The sequence below is a fragment of the Rutilus rutilus genome, assembly GCF_951802725.1.
Source record: "Rutilus rutilus genome assembly, chromosome: 4".
NCBI lineage: Eukaryota > Metazoa > Chordata > Actinopteri > Cypriniformes > Leuciscidae > Rutilus > Rutilus rutilus.
Window position 1 is genome coordinate 20365649 of NC_140212.1, and position 18913 is coordinate 20384561.

At 36.4% G+C, this 18913-nt stretch overlaps 2 protein-coding genes across 4 annotated transcripts in view; both read left to right on the forward strand.

The window, feature by feature from the left end:
- The first annotated feature begins 3227 nt into the window (after positions 1 to 3227).
- trmu (tRNA 5-methylaminomethyl-2-thiouridylate methyltransferase) lies at positions 3228 to 12571 on the forward strand. 2 transcript variants are annotated; one of them, XM_084408332.1, is made up of 12 exons: positions 3228 to 3430; positions 3835 to 4000; positions 4092 to 4198; positions 6559 to 6681; positions 7137 to 7309; positions 7496 to 7549; positions 8147 to 8213; positions 10456 to 10556; positions 10676 to 10820; positions 11287 to 11369; positions 12212 to 12388; positions 12425 to 12571. In XM_084408332.1, the coding sequence occupies exons 1-11, from the start codon at positions 3349 to 3351 to the stop codon at positions 12359 to 12361; spliced, it is 1251 nt and encodes a 416-aa protein (XP_084264458.1). In that variant the 5' UTR covers positions 3228 to 3348; the 3' UTR covers positions 12362 to 12388; positions 12425 to 12571. The 2 variants fall into 2 exon arrangements, with proteins under 2 accessions (XP_084264458.1, XP_084264457.1); XM_084408331.1 differs by having other exon boundaries at positions 12212 to 12571.
- A 1989-nt stretch (positions 12572 to 14560) lies between these two features.
- celsr1a (cadherin EGF LAG seven-pass G-type receptor 1a) overlaps positions 14561 to 18913 on the forward strand; it is a gene marked incomplete at its 3' end in the record, with an annotated part of 95077 nt that continues 90724 nt past the window's right edge. For both annotated transcript variants that reach the window (XM_084407604.1, XM_084407605.1), the window contains exon 1: positions 14561 to 18213. In XM_084407604.1, the coding sequence (XP_084263730.1) occupies positions 14685 to 18213 (3529 nt within the window). In that variant the 5' untranslated portion in view covers positions 14561 to 14684. The remainder of the gene's footprint in view (positions 18214 to 18913) is intronic.

Consider the following 18913-nt stretch of genomic DNA (forward strand, 5'->3'; position numbering starts at 1 on the left):
TTCCTCTGTGGTTGATTTATGAATCTTTGTTTTAAGCGGGCTCATTTGCATGTGCAGCTGGATTGGTTTCTGATGACAAAACTAAGAAAGATTCTTGTAATACTAATATGTTGCGCAGCTATCGGCATATCATGTACACAATCATTTTGATCTTCAAAGTACCAATTTATAGAGACCAAACATGGTATAGGTGAGGTTACATTGACCGTTGGTTCTATCAAAAAAATACACAGTATCAAAAAAATAATAGAATTAAAATACACTACACAAGACAGTAAATCATTCACCCAATTTTCTGGGATGCATGTTCATATATATCAGTTTGTCTATAATTGAATGCTGCAAAGTCTGTTTTGAGGTCTGTTTCTGTCTTCCCTATGGTCCCTGCCTTGACCACTCCAATAAACAGCAATAAACAACTTATCTGATCGTAGTCATGGTAACTAAGACCCTTCTTGCCCTTGTTGGGGGAATGGGACCATAGATCCCAGAGTGAGATGCATTGTTAATTTTTCACTCTGTGCAATTAATATGGGTTGTTATAAATCATAAAGGTTAGGTTAGAAAAGACATATAATATTGTCTATGTGCAATATACTATGTATTTATTAATTAAAGAATTTAATAATCAATTCAAAATGAATTTATACCTGTAAGATATCATGCTGTAGCACCACTGGACCAGCGGTTTGGAAAATGGATGGATGGATGATTCAGCTGTGGCGCCATCTTCTAGCGAGATGTTGGGATTCATTCGGCACGACCCTTACAGTGAATTATGGGTATTATGGGTATTATTCCATTGAGTGTACATCAGAAGTATACTCATTATTGTGGTGCATTATGGGATTGAATGAGTGCACTCAATAATGTCCATTATGGTTTTGAACACCACTACAAATGACTGTCCCTTCAATTAGTGCCCTATTTAAGTGTATGGGGCGATTTAGAGAATCAATCATTCTCTTTCGAGGGAACTCAGCACTGCATCATGACGCTGATGTCTGTTCGTCGTAGTTTAGGTCACACGTCTGCTGAGGTGGCATGGTGGCTCAGATCATGGGGTCACAGATGGAGCTTGAGACGGAAAGAGCAAGCGGAAAGAGTGCTTCTCCTCAAGCGGGCGGAGCCATTCTTCCCAGACCTCCACACTGAGGTGTTGAGGTCCTGGGACAGCCCATAGACTTGGCTCACCGTCTAGCCTATTTGGCGACGAAGTCAATCCTGTCACTGATATGTTCTGCAGTTCCTCCCTCGCCAGGGCCCAGAGCCAGAGGCATCTGTGAGCCAGGCCCTAGCTCCTCCAAAGCAAGGGGCTTCTTCAAGCATATGAGATTTAGGTAGTTATAGAAGCATGTCTTCTCACTGGAACATGCTCTCTCTTTGATTTTGAGAGAAGCACCTAACACATGTTAAAACATATATTTAATATTTTAGCTGACCATGGCAGCATAGGTCACTGGGGTCACTCAGGCCTGTCTCCTATGTGACCAATTCTTAGTTAGAACATTTACTTTACTTTAGAATGAACTTCTTACAGAGAAAAGTATATCTTATCAGTATGTTTTGGGAAAGTTTCCTGATCGGAGCTAAAGCTCGACCAACTCCAACCTTGAAGAAGCTGTGTATCTGTGTGTATGTGTCTGTCAGTACCCTTTGTTACAGGACCTGACGTTCGTGAGGTAAGCAACTCCCAGTCCCAGGGAGATGAAATGACCATCTGACAGACAAACTGTAGCATAGAAACTCAGATTCGTGACCTCGGGTGGGTCACTTTTTGCCTAATCCAGGATTCTGGTTGTCATTTGGAAAATCAATGGAGATATGCTTCTGAGTCTGACTATCTATGGCTTAACCAATCAGAATCATTCGACCTAAAGTAATGAGGAGTTTAGTGAGTGTTGGACTATAATTGCTGCTGTATTGATAATGTACGCAAAGCAGCCTATACAAACTCCTTGCTGAGTGTTGAAGCTGAGTTCTGCTGATAAAACTGTAAACTATTCGTCAGTCGTACATACAGTATCTGGTACTCAGGACTTAACCTGCCTTTCAGCTGAATTGCATTTAGTTGCACTGTACTTCTACTGCTTTGAAAATTTTAAGTTTCTCGATTATAGTATTACCGTTTGATAGTGCAATCAAAAAATGTAATGCTGTATTTAATGAGGATACTTTTCCAAATTAAGAAATGTCATTCAGTGTTCCCACGACCAAACGGTGTCGATCATTATGAAATAATCATTGGGTGGCGAATTACCTGTCATTGCCCTAACAGGTTATTCCTGCAGGGGGAGCTCGGTGGCTCAGCAAATCAAATCACTTGAATTATATACTTAATCGTTCAAACACATATAGTCTATAAATCAGTAGCCTACGTAATCTCAGTAAATTTCTTAGATAAACGGATTTATCCAACAAAAAGTTTTGGGTACCACGACGAGTATGACGACATCCTGACAGCAAATGAATAATATTTATTAACATTATTTATTAAATAACATGCTTTAAAATTGGTTGATTTTTACACTGCACAGATAATAATTTACTTCCAAATTGTATTCAGAGGCTGTTCGAAATGAGAGAAAGTCAGTAGCCTATTAAGGGGAATTTATGTTTTCTTAAATTAAGAACTAATACAAAAAAATAGATGTTATAATTGTGATAAGGAATTCAAATGTGTATTTTACTTTGTAAATTCAAGAAAATTTGTAAAAACAAGGTGATAAATAATTATAAAACTCAATATGAATATTTTTTGTTTACACTTAATGTTATAATATCTGTGTAATATAATATTAATGTGTACCTTTGTAATTATGTATGTTGGCTACATTTTGGAAAATGTCTTATGTAGGCTAACTGTTTTTGTCTTCTTTTACTGTCTATGGTTTTTGTATCTTGAACGAATCCAGTGAGAGAAGTGACGCTCATTAGATAAATATATAAAGGGTAGGAATTATAAGCAAAGGCTTCAGCCTACAACTTTTTTGTTGTTGAATTGAATAATGACGAGGACTGAAATAGGAGAATTTGTGATGAAAACCTTTCGGTCAACAAAGTCAAGCAGATTTAATTTCTTAGAAAATCTGTTTGCCATTCTACTTATTATATTTCTGTAGAAACGCCACACCACGCTACTTGCAGTGTTACGGTTTAAAGTGTTCAACTAGGAACAATGCCCGGAACTATAGTTTTGTTTGTGTTGTTCTTTGTTTCCGATCGGTCATGATTTTGAAAAGAACTTTAATTATGGCGACCTTCATGGCACAGGCGTGAAATGTCTCATAATTCCTCTTTACTTGTATAATTACATTTATTTAATCACATATACACTTAATAAGTGTTATGGGTGTAATTAGACATGTTGTGTGTGCTATGTCTGGAGGGGTTGACAGTTCTGTCAGTGCATTGTTACTCAAAAGAATGGGTAAGTTTTCAGTGTATTAAAAATGAAACCAATTCTACACATTTGTATTAAATTAAATTTACAGTCCAGTTCACGGAGCACATTATGCGCATCAACATAAACTCTGTTGTATTTTATATGTGCTATTATGTTGCGCTTATTATATTCAATACTGGATTGCAAGTTAGATTGTATTGTAGAAATAATAATAAAGTATTCTGGTTAATAATAAAGTACACACTTACATGTCTGAAAGTTACTATTATTTGTCTGTCATTGAATTAGATATGAAATATTAAAGTAAGCTGTGTTTATTTTAGAGACATAATAGAATGATACAACCATACAGTATTCAAGACGCTTTCTGGTTTCCAAACTAGCATCATATGTTTGCAGATATATGATATCTGTTTGTCTGCCATCAGGCTATCATGTGACTGGTGTGTTCATGAAGAACTGGGACTCTCATGATGAGAAAGGCGTCTGTTCATCTGAGAGAGACTGTGAAGATGCTTATAAAGTGTGTAAGATGTTGGATATGCCTTTCCACCAGGTCTCGTATATTAAAGAATACTGGCATGAAGTATTTAGGTAAATATAGCAGTCGTTTTAAGTTCATTAAATTCAAAATGTTGTGCTCCATTTGTTAATATTCTCTCATTTGTATTCTTTATGTTTGCAGTAATCTTCTCAGGGAATATGAGAAGGGCAGAACACCAAATCCAGACATAATGTGTAACAAACACATCAAGTTTAAGCACTTCTATCATTATGCAATTAATACTTTGGGTAAGTTAAGAAGAATGGCTGAAGGCTGAAAATTGGACTGTCATTGTCATATATATATATATATATATATATATATATATATATATATATATATATATATAAACTACCGGTCAAAAGTTTTAGATCGGTAAGATTTTTTATGTTTTTAAAAGAAGTATCTTCTGCTCACCAAGGCTGCATTTATTTGATTAAAAATACAAACAAAAACAGTCATATTGTGAAATATTATTACAATTTAAAGCAGCTGTTTTCTATGTGAATATACAGTAAAGTGTAATTTATTCCTGTGATCAAAGCTGTATTTTCAGCATCATTACTCCAGTCTTCAGTGTCACATGATCCTTCAGAAATCTTTCTAATATGATGATTTGATGCTCAAGAAACATTTATGATTATTATCAATGTTGAAAACAGTTTTTTACATTTTTATTTCATGATGCTATGATGAATAGAAAGTTCAAAAGAATAGCATTTATCTGAAACGGAAAGCTTTTGTAACATTAAACACTACCGTTCAAAAGTTTGGGGTCAGTAAGAATTTTAATTTGATTTTTGGGGGAAAGAAATAAAATAAATCAATACTTTTATTCATCAAGGATGAGTTAAACTGATCAAAAGTTACAGTAAAGACATTTATAATGTTAGAAAATATTCTATTTTAAATAAATGCTGTTCTTTTGAACTTTCTGTTCATCAAAGAATTTTGCAAAAAAAAATTGTACACAACTGTTTTCAACATTGATAATAATAATGAATGTTTTTTTTAGCATCAAATCATATTGGAATGATTTCTGAAGGATCATGTGACACTGAAGTCTGAAGTAATGATGTTGAAAATTCAGCTTTCATCTGAGGAATGAATTACTTTTTAAAATATATTAAAATAGAAAACAGTCATTTTAAATTGTCATAATATTTCACAATAATACTGTTTTTTATTGGTTTTTATCAAATAAATGCAGCCTTGGTGAGCAGAAGAGACTTCTTTTAAAAATATAAAAAAATCTTACCGATCTAAAACTTTTGACCAGTAATGTGTGTGTGTGTATATATATATTTATAAAATAAAAATATATATATATTGATTTATTATATTTATATTAGGGCTGTGAAACGATTAATCATGATTAATCGCATCCAAAATAAAAGTTTGTGTTTACATAATATATGTGTGTTTTATGTATAATTATTTTGTATGTATAAAAAGAAAAATGTATTTAAATATAAAATATTTATATAATAATAATTATAGACAAACTTTTATTTTGGATGTGATTAATCATTTCATATATATATATATATATATATATATATACAGTACCAGTCAAAAGTTTGGAAACATTACTATTTTTTATGTTTTTGAAAGAAGTCTCTTATGCTCATCAAGCCTGCAGTTAAAAAAAAAACAGTAATATTATGAAATATTATTACAATTTAAAATAATGGTTCTCTTTTTTAATATACTTTAAAATGTTATTTATTTTTGTGATGCAAAGCTGAATTTTCATCAGCAAGTACTCCAGTCTTTGGTGTCTTATGATCCTTCAGAAATCATTCTAATATGCTGATTTATGATCAATGTTGGAAACAGTTGTGCTGCTTAATATTTTTTTTATAACCTGAGATACTTTTTTCAGGATTATTTGATGAATAAAAAGTTAAAAAGAACTGTATTTATTTAGAATAGAAATCTTTTGTTACAATATACACTACCGTTCAAAAGTTTGGGAACAATAACTATTTTTTTTTTTAAGAAATTAGTACTTTAATTCAACAAGGATGCGATAAATTGATAAAAGGTGATGGTAACGATTTATATTGTTAGAAATGTTTTTATTTTGAATAAATGCTGTTTTTATGAATAAATGCTGTTAACGTTTTACTCATCAATGAATCCTGAAAAAAGTATTCCAAAAAAATATATTAAACAGCACAACTGTTTCCATCATATAATAACTGAGTATCAAATCATCATATTAGAATGATTTCTGAAGGATCATAAGAACCAAAGACTGGAGTACTTGCAGCTTTGCATCACAAAAATAAATTACATTTTAAAATATATTAAAAAAGAGAACCATTATTTTAAATTGTAATAATATTTCATAATATTACTGTTTTTTTGTGTGTTGTTTTTTTTTAACTGCAGGCTTGATGAGCATAAGAGACTTCTTTCAAAAACATTAAAAATAGTAATGTTTCCAAACTTTTGACTGGTACTATATATATATATATATATATATATATATATATGTGTGTGTGTGTGATTTGTGCTTTTTTGCTAAAAATGTAATGGGACACCAGTCTTTGTTATTCGTGGAACTTTGGTGTCTGTCATATTTAGTCTTATTTGACAACAGGTGCTGATGCCATAGCAACGGGACACTATGCCCGGACATCCCAGGAGGATGAGGAGGTTTTTCAACAGAAGCACGTTCCACCTCCCAGAACCCTCTTCAGAGACCGCTTTGAAATTAGAAGGCGTAAGTGTGACATCTGATGTCTGATATGATGTAGAGCACAGGGAAAGAAATTAATTTTTTTTTTTTTTTTTCAGCATCGAATCAAAATAATGTAATGAAAATCATCCTTTCCAGACACTAGTAAAAAATTTATTTTAATTTAATTGCAGAAGAAAAAAAATACTACCATGATGTATACTTAAAATTGTATACTTTTGTATACTTACGCTTACAATTAATATAAATATAAACCAGTATGGAAGTAATGGAAAAATAATATCACAATGGAAAAAGAAATAGGCTTTTCTTTATGCAAAATATCAATTCTCATCATTTTCTTTAGATTTTTAGAGTGAGGTATGGACAGTGATATTTCTTGACAAAAAAAAAACATATGATCGTTTTATTTGTTCATGTCAGTTGTATGTGTGATTTGTTTCAGAATTGATCTTTAATCTCCTTCTGAATCTTATTAGCTGCGCGGCTCTATCAGGGAGCTGATCGCGTGAAAGACCAGACGTTCTTCCTCAGTCAGATCTCCCAGGATGCTTTGCGGCACACACTATTTCCCTTAGCTGGTCTGACCAAAGACTTTGTGAAGAAGATCGCTGCTGAGGCCAGCTTCCAGCATGTTCTAAAGAAAAAAGAGGTACTGTAATGAATAAATCCCTCTTTCAAGTCACTCATACAAGATCCAGGATCTCTGTCACTGGAGACTTGACATTCATTAGTGTTCAGTATAATACATGTAATATAATCCACTGGATTAATGATTAATTGATACAAAAAATGTCTGCTAAATGACTAATTTAATCTCCTTTATCCCACCCGGAAGAGCATGGGAATCTGTTTCATTGGAGAAAGAGATTTTGAGAACTTTATTCTTGAGGTACGTTCTTTGATGCTGATTAAAACTGTACGTATAAGGAATTTATTGATAGCCTCTTGTTTTTTAAAGCAATAAAAACACAAATCTCATCTTCTTTGTAATGAAAACTACAACAGTACTGTTACCAAAGTTATTGTAAGAAAAATGATAATCAACAACTATTTTTCTTTAATTTATAGAAAGTTTAACAAATTTGGTCCTAAATGATCTAGCCTTGACCTATAGCTTAATTTAGGCTAAATTTGCAACTATGTTACCTATACTGACCTATTATAACCCTGTTATATATTTTGTTTGTCTTTTATTAGTAATTTTATTGAGCATTTATGTTTATTACACAAATATCTGACATTTAAACTGTATAAAAATTTTGGTAACAGGGTTGCAAAAAGGGTAAATCTCTCGAAATTAAACCAATTTAATCTAAGACCTTCTAAGGTTTATGAACAATATTTTCCACAAATTAAAACTCTCCTTTCACTGATGGTTTGTTGAAATCACTGAAGAGTTTCAGACTTTATTTTGCATATACATACATATATATATATATATTTTACAGTTACCTAATATTGTTCTTTTTCCACAAATGTATTACAGTACTTGGAGCCCAAACCAGGAAACTTTGTTTCCATTGAAGATGGGAAGATCATGGGGCAGCATAAAGGTGAATATTAATTATGTTGGCTTGACAAACCAAAATACTACAAAATCTACTATTTAAAGGTGCATTGCGCAACTTTTCATGTTAAAAATACCCGTTTTCTAACCCATACATGCTTAAACAATTGCCTGATGGGCTGAATGAGCCCTTCTCTGATCACTGCGATTGCCTCTATAATCCTGTACAGTAAAATAAATAAGAGGGATTCGGGTCGGAATCTGAGACTGGGCGTGACGTCATGCGCGTTCACGGCACGCTCATATGTCTGGCAGGTTTGTGTATGCGCCGACGCCGCCATTCTCCGTAGAAAATGGATTCTAAGAGACCGGCTTGTAGTTCATTTCAAACACCAATGCAAACTCCACGTCAGATAAAAAAAAAGAGAACTTTTGTCTAGTGCAACCAAAAGGTCCAAATTGGAGTCAGACAGGCGTCGGGGTAAGACGAGAGTAAACATAGGGAAGGCTTTCAACAAATGGAGAGATCTCCGGTCTGCTCTAGGGCTCAAACGGGATCCTCAGTTGGCTTTTTTCTTGATAAAAAGGTAAGATATATCCCATTCTCTAATGTCTGATACGGCCAATAATGACAATAAATGACGATCCATAAAATGTGTAATGCTTTAGCGTAAGCTAGATAAATGTACAATCGGAATAGGTTTTACTAACTTACCATTGTCAGTGATCAGGTTCAGAATGATTGTGATATAAAATGCTGATATATAAGTTAGATACTTAGACACAAATGTTGAGCAAATTACTGCTTAATTACGATGTATTGCTATTGGAATATGCTACTTAGCTGATCAATAAAACAGGCTAAACCCCCGCAAATCTTCGGCGGATTAGCCTGTTTGGCTTTTATGGTAACGTCATAGTGCCACTTGATTGTTTATTACCTTGAGACATTTGGGTGTACTTTGTTGACCGACTGTGTATGGTATGGTATCATGATTACTATTTTGAGCTTTTACAAAGTAATAACTTATATTGTTCATGAACGTGTTACCATAATAATAGTCATAAGTGGATACAGTAAACACATAACACAGTTCAACATGGAGATAGATGGGAATAAAAAACGAAGTTTTCTACTACCCCCATTTTTTCCCTCACACATAAGTGTGTTATTTACTCAATTGCCTTTCCTTTCACATATTTTAAATTACTTGCAGATTTAAAACTTTATTACCTCTGAAGACATTATGATTGTAAACAAAAGATTTGTGCGGCTGATGCTCCTTGGGTTATGACCAGCTCGTGCTCGTGCAAGCGTGCGTGTGCGTGTGGTCCGTGAGCGTGCACACCTCTGGTTGCAGTTTCGCTTGCCGCCAGAGGGGGCGTAGTTCTGCGAAAACTCAGACTTTTGCGCAATGCACCTTTAAGCTTCTTCTTTTTTTCTGAGACAAAGTTTTTAACAGTATATCTTCCTAGAGCTTTAAAGCTAAAACCACCAAAAGTGGGACAGACCTATCAGACTTTTATGACTCGGGTTGCTATATCTTTTCTAATTGATTGGGAATTCCTGTATTGGACTTTGGAGCATTCCCAAATTCCTGTAGACTTTTATTGTGCTAAATCATGCTAAAAGCATGTTAGTAGTGTGTTAAATCATGTTAGGAACATATACATCATGCATAGCAATGTGATAATCATGCTTGCAACATGCTAAATCATGTTAGCAACGTGGTAAATTATGCTAGCAATGTGGTAAATTATGTTGGCAACATGTTAGCAATGTGTTAAATCATGTTAGGAACATTTTACATCACGCTAGCAATGTGGCAATCATGTTAGCAACGTGGTAAATTATGCTAGCAATGTGGTAAATTATGTAGGCAACATGTTAGCAATGTGTTAGGAACATGTTACATCATGCTAGCAGTGTGACAATCATGCTAGCAATGTGGTAAATTATGCTAGCAACGTGCTAAATCATGTTAGGAGGAACACGGTAAAACATGCTAGCTTCATTCATTCATGTTGCCATCCAATATGCCTGCAACATCCTAAATAATGCTAAGACATGTTAGCAACTTGCTGAACATGTTAGAAATGTGCTAGAACATGTTAATAACTTTTGATTGACTTCTTTGAGTAAAATCAAATTTCAAACTTTAAGACAAGGCTTTGTCAAGCCAACATCAACGTTTGTCATCAAACCTTACTCATCTAGTTTGTCGATGTTCTGCTACATGGTGTCTGTGATACTGCATGACTGATGCACACAATACTATATTTCACAGGTTGGTTCACATTAACACTGGGTCAGAGGGCGAGAATAGGAGGGAAAGAAGACCCTTGGTTTGTAGTTGATAAAGATATCACTACCGGTGATGTATTTGTGGTGAGTTACACAATTTGGATACTTCATAGCACATAGTTCATGTACATTTATTTTGCTAAAAAAGGACCAAATATGACTTTTCAGGTCGATTGCTTTGTAAAATATGGCGACTCTTGCAGGGTCCAACCACTAACCACCCAGCGCTGCTACGAGACACGTTACAGACAGACCGCTTCCATTGGATCGCAGAAGAGCCGCCCGTTGAACTTGTCCACACTCAGATGATGGAATGTCACTTCCGTTTCAACAACCGGATGCCTTTGAGTGAGTCGCCTTTTTTTTTATTACCCAGAATTATTAGAAAATGGGTCAGTTGAAATAGTTATGTAAGTGCCACCACAATACAACAACCAATCTTTTTCTCCGTTTTGTCTACAGAAGTGGTATTTTAGTATTATTTATACTATTTATTCATATTTTATCTTTTATTTTCATTTTAGTTTAAGTTTTAGTAATTTTTTGTCCTTTGGTCAATATTATTTGCTTTTTATTTCTATTTAGCTTTCATTTATTTGTACTTATTTATTTATTATTTTTAAATTCAGTTTTAGTAATTGTAGCACTTCAACTTACAAATTATTTAATTTCATGAAGATGCCAAAGAAACATTTTAATTTTTTTTAAGTTTAATATTTATCTAATATTTCTTTCTTTTTTACAAAAACAATTTTCCAATTTTCCAAAAAATTTTTTTTAAACTGTGCTAATATAAACATCTTGTTTCTTTCAGCTCCATGCACCGTAACTTTGAATCTTGATGGGTCGGTGTGGGTAATGATGAAAGAGCCATTGAGAGCAATGACACCTGGGCAGGTAATCCAGAAATATCTACACCGTGGCACCGTTTCCTGACGTGTCAGTATAAATCATTTACTTTTGGTTTTGCTTTTACACTAGATTTAAAAAAAACACTTTAAAGTGCGCCTATTATGCTGTTTTTAAGGTGTTTGGAATGTTTCCTACAATAGGTTTACATGCGCCTAAGGGTCAAAAAACACACATTTTCTCATAATATACATTAAACAACCAAATTTTCAGCCGAAGATTCAGCCTCTCTAAAACCCGCCTTTCTGAAAACCTTCTCTGCTCTGATTGGCCAAATGGCCCAGTCTGCGTGTGTCGGAAACAAAACGTCCATTACCGTATCTGAATTTCAGCTCTTCCTCAGCACTCGATGCGAACAGTAACGATGGTGTCGGATTTCCGTATCAATTTCAGCGCGTGTCCTCATTCTTTTGAAATGCATGCGAAGTGCATTCACAGCACAGAAAACAGCGTCTTCTCGACATGTCAACAACATGAACCAAAGTCTTCCAACTCGATGTTTGAGGGTCTGAGTAGAATTTGTTCACAAACATCCAATGAAGACCATAGGCTGGCATTATGCAAATTTGTTTCATTGTTACATAGGTCTGTAACAGGAGACTGAATTGCTGATGACTCGTCTCAGTAATTCAGAATCGATTCTTTCTTTTAGGAGAAAATACGTTTATTTGTTGTGCACTTTGATCTTTAAAACTTTGCAGAGCTTAGGTCACAGTAAGAATAATAAACTGTATTACTGTGTTAAAATCATGGAAAGGAAATTTGGGAATTTTGGATAGGGTACTGATATTGTTTATTTGAACTTCCACTCCATTGTCTTTGCTCTGCAGTTTGCTGTGCTATATAAGGGAGATGAGTGTTTGGGCAGTGGGAAGATCATTCGTCTGGGACCCACGAAATTCACTCTTCAGAAAGGTCAAAACTGCACGAACTGCCAGCCTGAAGACACAAACCACCAACATCCAGAGCCCGTCAGCTGAGACACAGCACGAAACCGACACGCCTCCGATCTCTTGTGGACAATAACACAATCTCAACAGGCTTGTGCTGTGGAAAGATGCTCTCAGTATTTACAGACTGGGAGAAAATACAAAAAACTTTGATAGTGTTTTGAATATGTCAATTTTATTTCAATTGTAATTAACTTGGAAATTGTAATTTATTTGTATAATATAAATACTGATTAATGATTATCGGATTACTTTTTTATTTTTATTTGAAAGATTTTGTAAATGTAAATGGTTTTAATGCCTTTATTGTGCACCACATCCTGATCTATGCAATCTTGATGCAAATATTAAGCCATGGTTACGACTGTTACGAGTATTTTACTTTACCAATAGAGGGCGTAAGAGCATAATTTATAGCTTGTGCTGTTGGACAAATACAATCTTCCTCAGTTTTCATTAATTATGCTGCACACATCATACTAAATTAAACGTAAAGTAACATATTTAATCTATACGTGGCAGACAATTGCAATATATTATAAAATCGGTTAAGACTTTTTGCTGTTCTAAAATAGGATTTAGAATAAATTATTGACCTGGTAATAAAGATTATCTATTTGTAAAGGTGTGTGTGTGTGTGTATATACATACATACATACATACATACACACATATATATATATATATATATATATATGTATGTGTGTGTATTTATGTATGTATGTATGTATGTATGTATATATATACACACACACACACCTTTACAAATAGATAATCTTTATTATATATTATCCATATATATATGCATGCATGCGTGCGTGCGTGCGTGTGTGTGTGTGTGTATGTATGTATATATGTGTGTGTGTGTGTGTGTGTGTGTGTGTGTGTGTGTATAATACCATATGTTTGGGGTTTGGTCATGATTCCTTTTCTGGGAGTTTTACTGTCTGATATAACAATTCAACAAAATTGTGAAAGAGGACATTAAGTGAATTGTTTTATTATAATAATTAGCATTTGTTGTAAATAAATGTTTCATGAAAAATTTGTTTTCAAAGCAGAGTGATTTTATTTTAGAAGAAATACACTTTTTCTGTATCATTTGAAGGATGTCAGCGCATGTTTTCACGTTTAGGAGACACTAAATTGAATAAGGTGAAAGAAAATAACCGTATTTGTACATGTTACTATAAAATGCACAATAAAATAAAATAAAATCACATCAGATATAAGGCTGTGAAAATACATTGCATACAAACAAATCACCCTCTAATATCTGCCATAGAACATTTGCAAATCTGTATAGCAGTATGTGTGGGAAAACGAGGTTTTGAATGACAGAAATAAGTGGATTGTTTTTTATAACTGGGTCCTATATATATATATATATATATATATATATATATATATATATATATATATATATAAAAAAAATGTTATGTCAAAAACTTTTTTGCGCCAAAACTTATTTTAATGTTTAAAAACGAAATTCTAAAACTTTTTCTAAGGTCTCATGTGTAGGTTTGTGAGGGTTTTTCCAATTACATGTAATATCACCGTTTAATTAGCCTATAATAACTGTATTGTAGCACACCGTCGAAAACAATGACAACCATGGTGTTTTTGTAATAGTTTGTATGGATAAATAATTTCGTTTTTTCTCTACTCATAGCGAATAACATAGAGAATCCAGCATTGATAACTCTTTATTACTTTACAGCCGCTTGTCAACTGAGTGATTTAAACACGTGGTGTGAATTCATGTCACTTAGAAAGCAGAAAACTTTGTCAGTAGCCTAGTCTAACTGCAAGCGAGCGACTCAACGCAACAAACTAAAATACAAACTATCCATTATAAATTACATTGTAAACGGCGTTTATTTGTAATGAAGCATTCGTGTCCACAACATCCAGACAGTCGCATGAAACTGTTTAATCGCGAAACTTAATTTATTAGGCTATAATAGAAGAGTTCTAGTTTGACGCGCCGCGTCGCTCTCTTAAGAAAAGTCGCAAACGAACCAAGGAATATGCAGCGGTGAATAACAATAGTTGAATTTCCATGAGAGTTATTCTTTAGTCCTGAGAGGAGGTGCAGTGCAGGTTTATGTTAATGACTGTGTGTGTGTGTGTGTGTGTGTGTGTGTGCGGGGGGAGAGACGCGCACGCACGGAGCCATTTTGTTCTCATTTAAAACTTAACGTGGATAATGTCACTTGGCTCCATGGATACCAGCCTGACAAACTGTGTTTTCTGCTGTTAAAAAGCTACAATGAAGGATAAAAGAAGGTCGACGTGCCGGCAGAAGGAGAGCTGACGTGTTTTTTCTGCAAGTTTTGTGGAGTTTTACACCATGGATTTAGTAATGCGTTGGTTATTATGGGTTCACCTTCTCCTCTGCGCTCCTCTCATGGGATGTTTTGACTTGCACCTCTCGGAGACTTTACATTCTGGAGATGTTCTTGCCAATTTGTCACTTGGACCAGGTTGGACTTATAAAATAGACAGGACTTTAACTTCCAAGTTCATTGGGAACTTTATTAAAGTGGATTGGAGAGATGGAGTAGTGCGTTTAAATGGAGAGGTGGACTGTGCGCGCGCCCATCACAGCGCGCTGCCTCTTTATTTTAAAATGACATCATTAACAACTGAAGGACTAGTTAACGCACATTTTAATGTGTTTGTACACGGACGCAATTGCGTGTTCAAATATAAAAGGAAGAGAGTGAGTAAGCCTGATATTAACGTGGACTGCATTTATAACTTGGGACTAACTTCCTGCTTTTCTCCAGGTGATTTACTCCTTAGATTTAAGGACTATTTACCGGTCTTCACAAGACACTCTGGCGTTTTTGCTTCTTCTTGCACCTCAGACCACCTGAATGTGTTTTTGCGTAACGGGACTTTACTTGTGAAGGACGCGTACTGTTTGGAGACGGACTTGAGACGCTTTAAAAACACTATTCGCTGTTCGTTTCTCGATTCAAACGGTGAGCCCTTCTCTTTGTGCCTTACATTACGATTCGCCTCAATCCAAACTTCATTATTCAATTCTATGCAAGACGTATCAAATCAATGGAAACCGAGAATAAAGCGAGCAGTGAATTCAGCGCCTCAGTTTCAGTTACCGAACTACCAGGTTTCAGTGCCCGAGAACGAGCCTGCGGGGACGCGCGTCATTGCCCTCAAAGCGACTGACAGCGACCCTGGGGACGCGGGAAAGATCGAGTATGGCATGGAAGCATTATTCGACAGCCGTTCTAAGGACTTCTTTCGGATAGACCCTCAAACCGGCAGCATCGAGACTGTCCAGCCCTTAGATAGAGAAGTTAAAGACACACACGTTTTTAAAGTCACTGCTACTGATAATGGCACGCCGCGACGCGCAGCCACGTCATACCTGACCGTTACAGTAAGTGACACCAACGACCATGGACCCGTTTTTGAGCAGAATGAATATAGGGTTAGGATAAGAGAAAATGTGGAAGTTGGTTTTGAGGTGATTACGGTAAGGGCGACAGATGGAGATGCCCCATCCAATGCAAACATGATATATAAGATTGTGAATGGCGAAGGTGTTAATTCCGGGTTTGAAATTGATTCCCGGAATGGACTGGTTAAAATTCGGTTGCGTCCAGACAGAGAAACCATGGCCCAGTATCAATTGATAGTAGAGGCCAATGACCAAGGAAAGGACCCTGGACCCCGCAGTGCTACTGCGACAGTGTACATCACAGTTGAAGATGAAAATGACAATTACCCTCAGTTTAGTGAGAAGAGATATGTAGTTCAGGTGCCGGAAAATGTGGCAATTAACACTAAAGTGGCCCAGGTTGAAGCCTCTGACCGAGACGAGGGCAATAACGGTAAGGTTCATTACAGTATAATCAGCGGCAACGTAAAAGGTCAGTTCTTCATTCACACCCCAACCGGAGCCATTGATGTCATCAACCCCCTGGACTACGAAATGATCAGAGAGTATAGTTTACGCATAAAGGCACAGGATGGAGGCAGGCCTCCTCTCATTAACGGCACCGGCATTGTTGTCGTCCAAGTTGTGGATGTGAACGACAATGCTCCCATGTTTGTAAGCACTCCTTTCCAAGCCACCGTTTTAGAGAACGTGCCGATTGGATATTCTGTGATTCACATTCAGGCCATTGATTCTGACTCCGGCGAAAACGCCCGTTTGGATTACCGCCTCACAGACACCACTCCAGGTTTCCCCTTCACCATCAATAACAGCACTGGATGGGTAACAGTCAGTACTGAGCTGGACAGGGAAACCACTGAGTATTACACCTTCGGAGTGGAAGCCAGAGACAATGGAGTTCCGGTGATGTCGTCCTCAGCAAGCGTTAGCATCACCGTCCTAGATGTGAACGACAACATCCCTACGTTCACTGAGAAGGAGTACTCGCTGAAAATCAATGAAGATGCGGTTGTAGGGTCCAGTGTGTTAACTGTCACAGCTCTGGACCGTGATGTAAACAGTGTGGTCACCTATCAGATCTCCAGTGGTAACACACGGAACCGGTTTGCCATCACTAGTCAAAGCGGAGGTGGACTCATCACGCTGGCGTTGCCGTTAGATTACAAAAAGGAACGGCAGTACGTTCTGACTGTCACCGCCTCTGACGGTACACGCTTCGACAACGTACAGGTGTTCATCAACGTAACTGATGCTAACACTCACAGACCCGTGTTCCAGAGCGCCAGCTACCATCAGACCTTCAGGGAGGACCAACCCATTGGATCAACTGTTGTGGTAATCAGTGCAACGGATGAGGACACGGGTGAGAATGCACGTATTACCTACATCATGGAGGAAAACGTACCACAGTTTAAGATTGATCCGGACACAGGTGCCATCACCACACAGATGGAGATCGACTATGAAGATCTAGCCTCCTACACACTCGCCATCATTGCCCGTGACAATGGAATCCCACAGAAGTCTGATACCACGTATGTGGAAATTATCGTTCTGGACGCCAATGATAACACGCCACAGTTTGGGAGGGACAAATACCAGGGTTCCGTGTTGGAAGATGCTCCTCTGATGACCAGCGTGCTCCAGATATCTGCTTCCGACAGGGACTCGGGGCCTAACGGACGTGTGATCTACACCTTTCAAGGAGGCGACGATGGGGAAGGAGACTTCATGATTGAGCAGTACTCTGGAATTATCCGAATCAACCGGAAGCTGGACAGAGAGAACATTCCGGTCTATAACCTGAAGGCCCTTGCTGTAGATAAAGGTATTCCTCCTCTCAAAGCAGCAGTGGAGATCCAGATTTCTGTGTTGGACACCAATGACAATGCTCCTGTTTTCGAGAAGAATGAACTGTTCATCGACGTCAAAGAAAACAGCCCTGTTGATTCAGTGGTTGCCCGGATCACCGCCATGGACCCCGACGAAGGCACCAATGCTCAGATATTGTACCAAATTCTGTCAGGAAATAACCCTGAGGTCTTTGACTTGGATATGCTGACTGGAGACTTAAAAGTGCTTGTGGATTTGGACTACGAGACCAAACGGGAGTATGTCATACAAGTGCAGGCCACGTCTGCACCTCTGGTCAGCAGTGCAATCGTCCACATCCGTGTGGTTGATGTCAATGACAACGATCCGGTCCTGCAGAATTTTGAGATTATCTTCAATAACTACGTCACCAACAAATCCAATAGCTTTCCGTCTGGGATTATAGGAAAGGTACCAGCTCACGACCCAGATGTGTCAGATAAACTCAAGTATAGCTTCATTGAAGGAAATGAGCTGAGTTTGCTGATCCTAAACTCGGATACTGGAGAGCTAAAACTCAGCAAAGATCTGGATAACAACAGACCTCTGGAGGCCACCATGAAAGTTTCTGTCACAGGTCAGTTAACTTCCCTTTGTATCTTTTGCATTAACTGTTTTTGCCTGTAATGACTCTTTAAATTTGAGTTTTTCCAGCGTAGAAAGGTTAGTAAAAACGAATTTGATACAGACAAACTGATATGTATTAATATATTGGGTTGAAGTCAATGATGGAGCTGCTGCTCCGATTAGCTGCATGTTTTCAGTGTGTGTTTGCTGCAGGCTGAATTACAATCCTGTTCTTCTGCTTCTGAGGTGTTTGTTAGAAATGTTGAAGAAGGCAAAGACTGTTTGTGTGAGAATGAGTTCTCGGTTCACTCGGTTCACTGTTATATCGAGATCCCGGTTAATGTTCTGTTATGAAATGTTTGAGATGAGCAACACATTATTATTGTTGAATTAGGTGCCTCTGAGTATGTGATGGCTGTGCACTTTTGGAGAAATGGAACTAAATATCATGAATTACTACTCACTGAAAAGATTGTCTGGGTAATTTATTACAGTTTTGGTCAGTGCCAATAATATAAAAAGACCAAATATAAGCTGTTTAATCGACCTGGCCAATATATATTTGTAAATGACTGGAGCTGAATGGATTTAAAATGAATATAATTGAACTGATTTAACACTCTGGTGCTCTTTTACGTTTTGTTTTGTTTAGAATTTTTTACTTCATTGGAATGGTATGAAATTTTGGTAAAGGTTTTGGCACTTGCGAT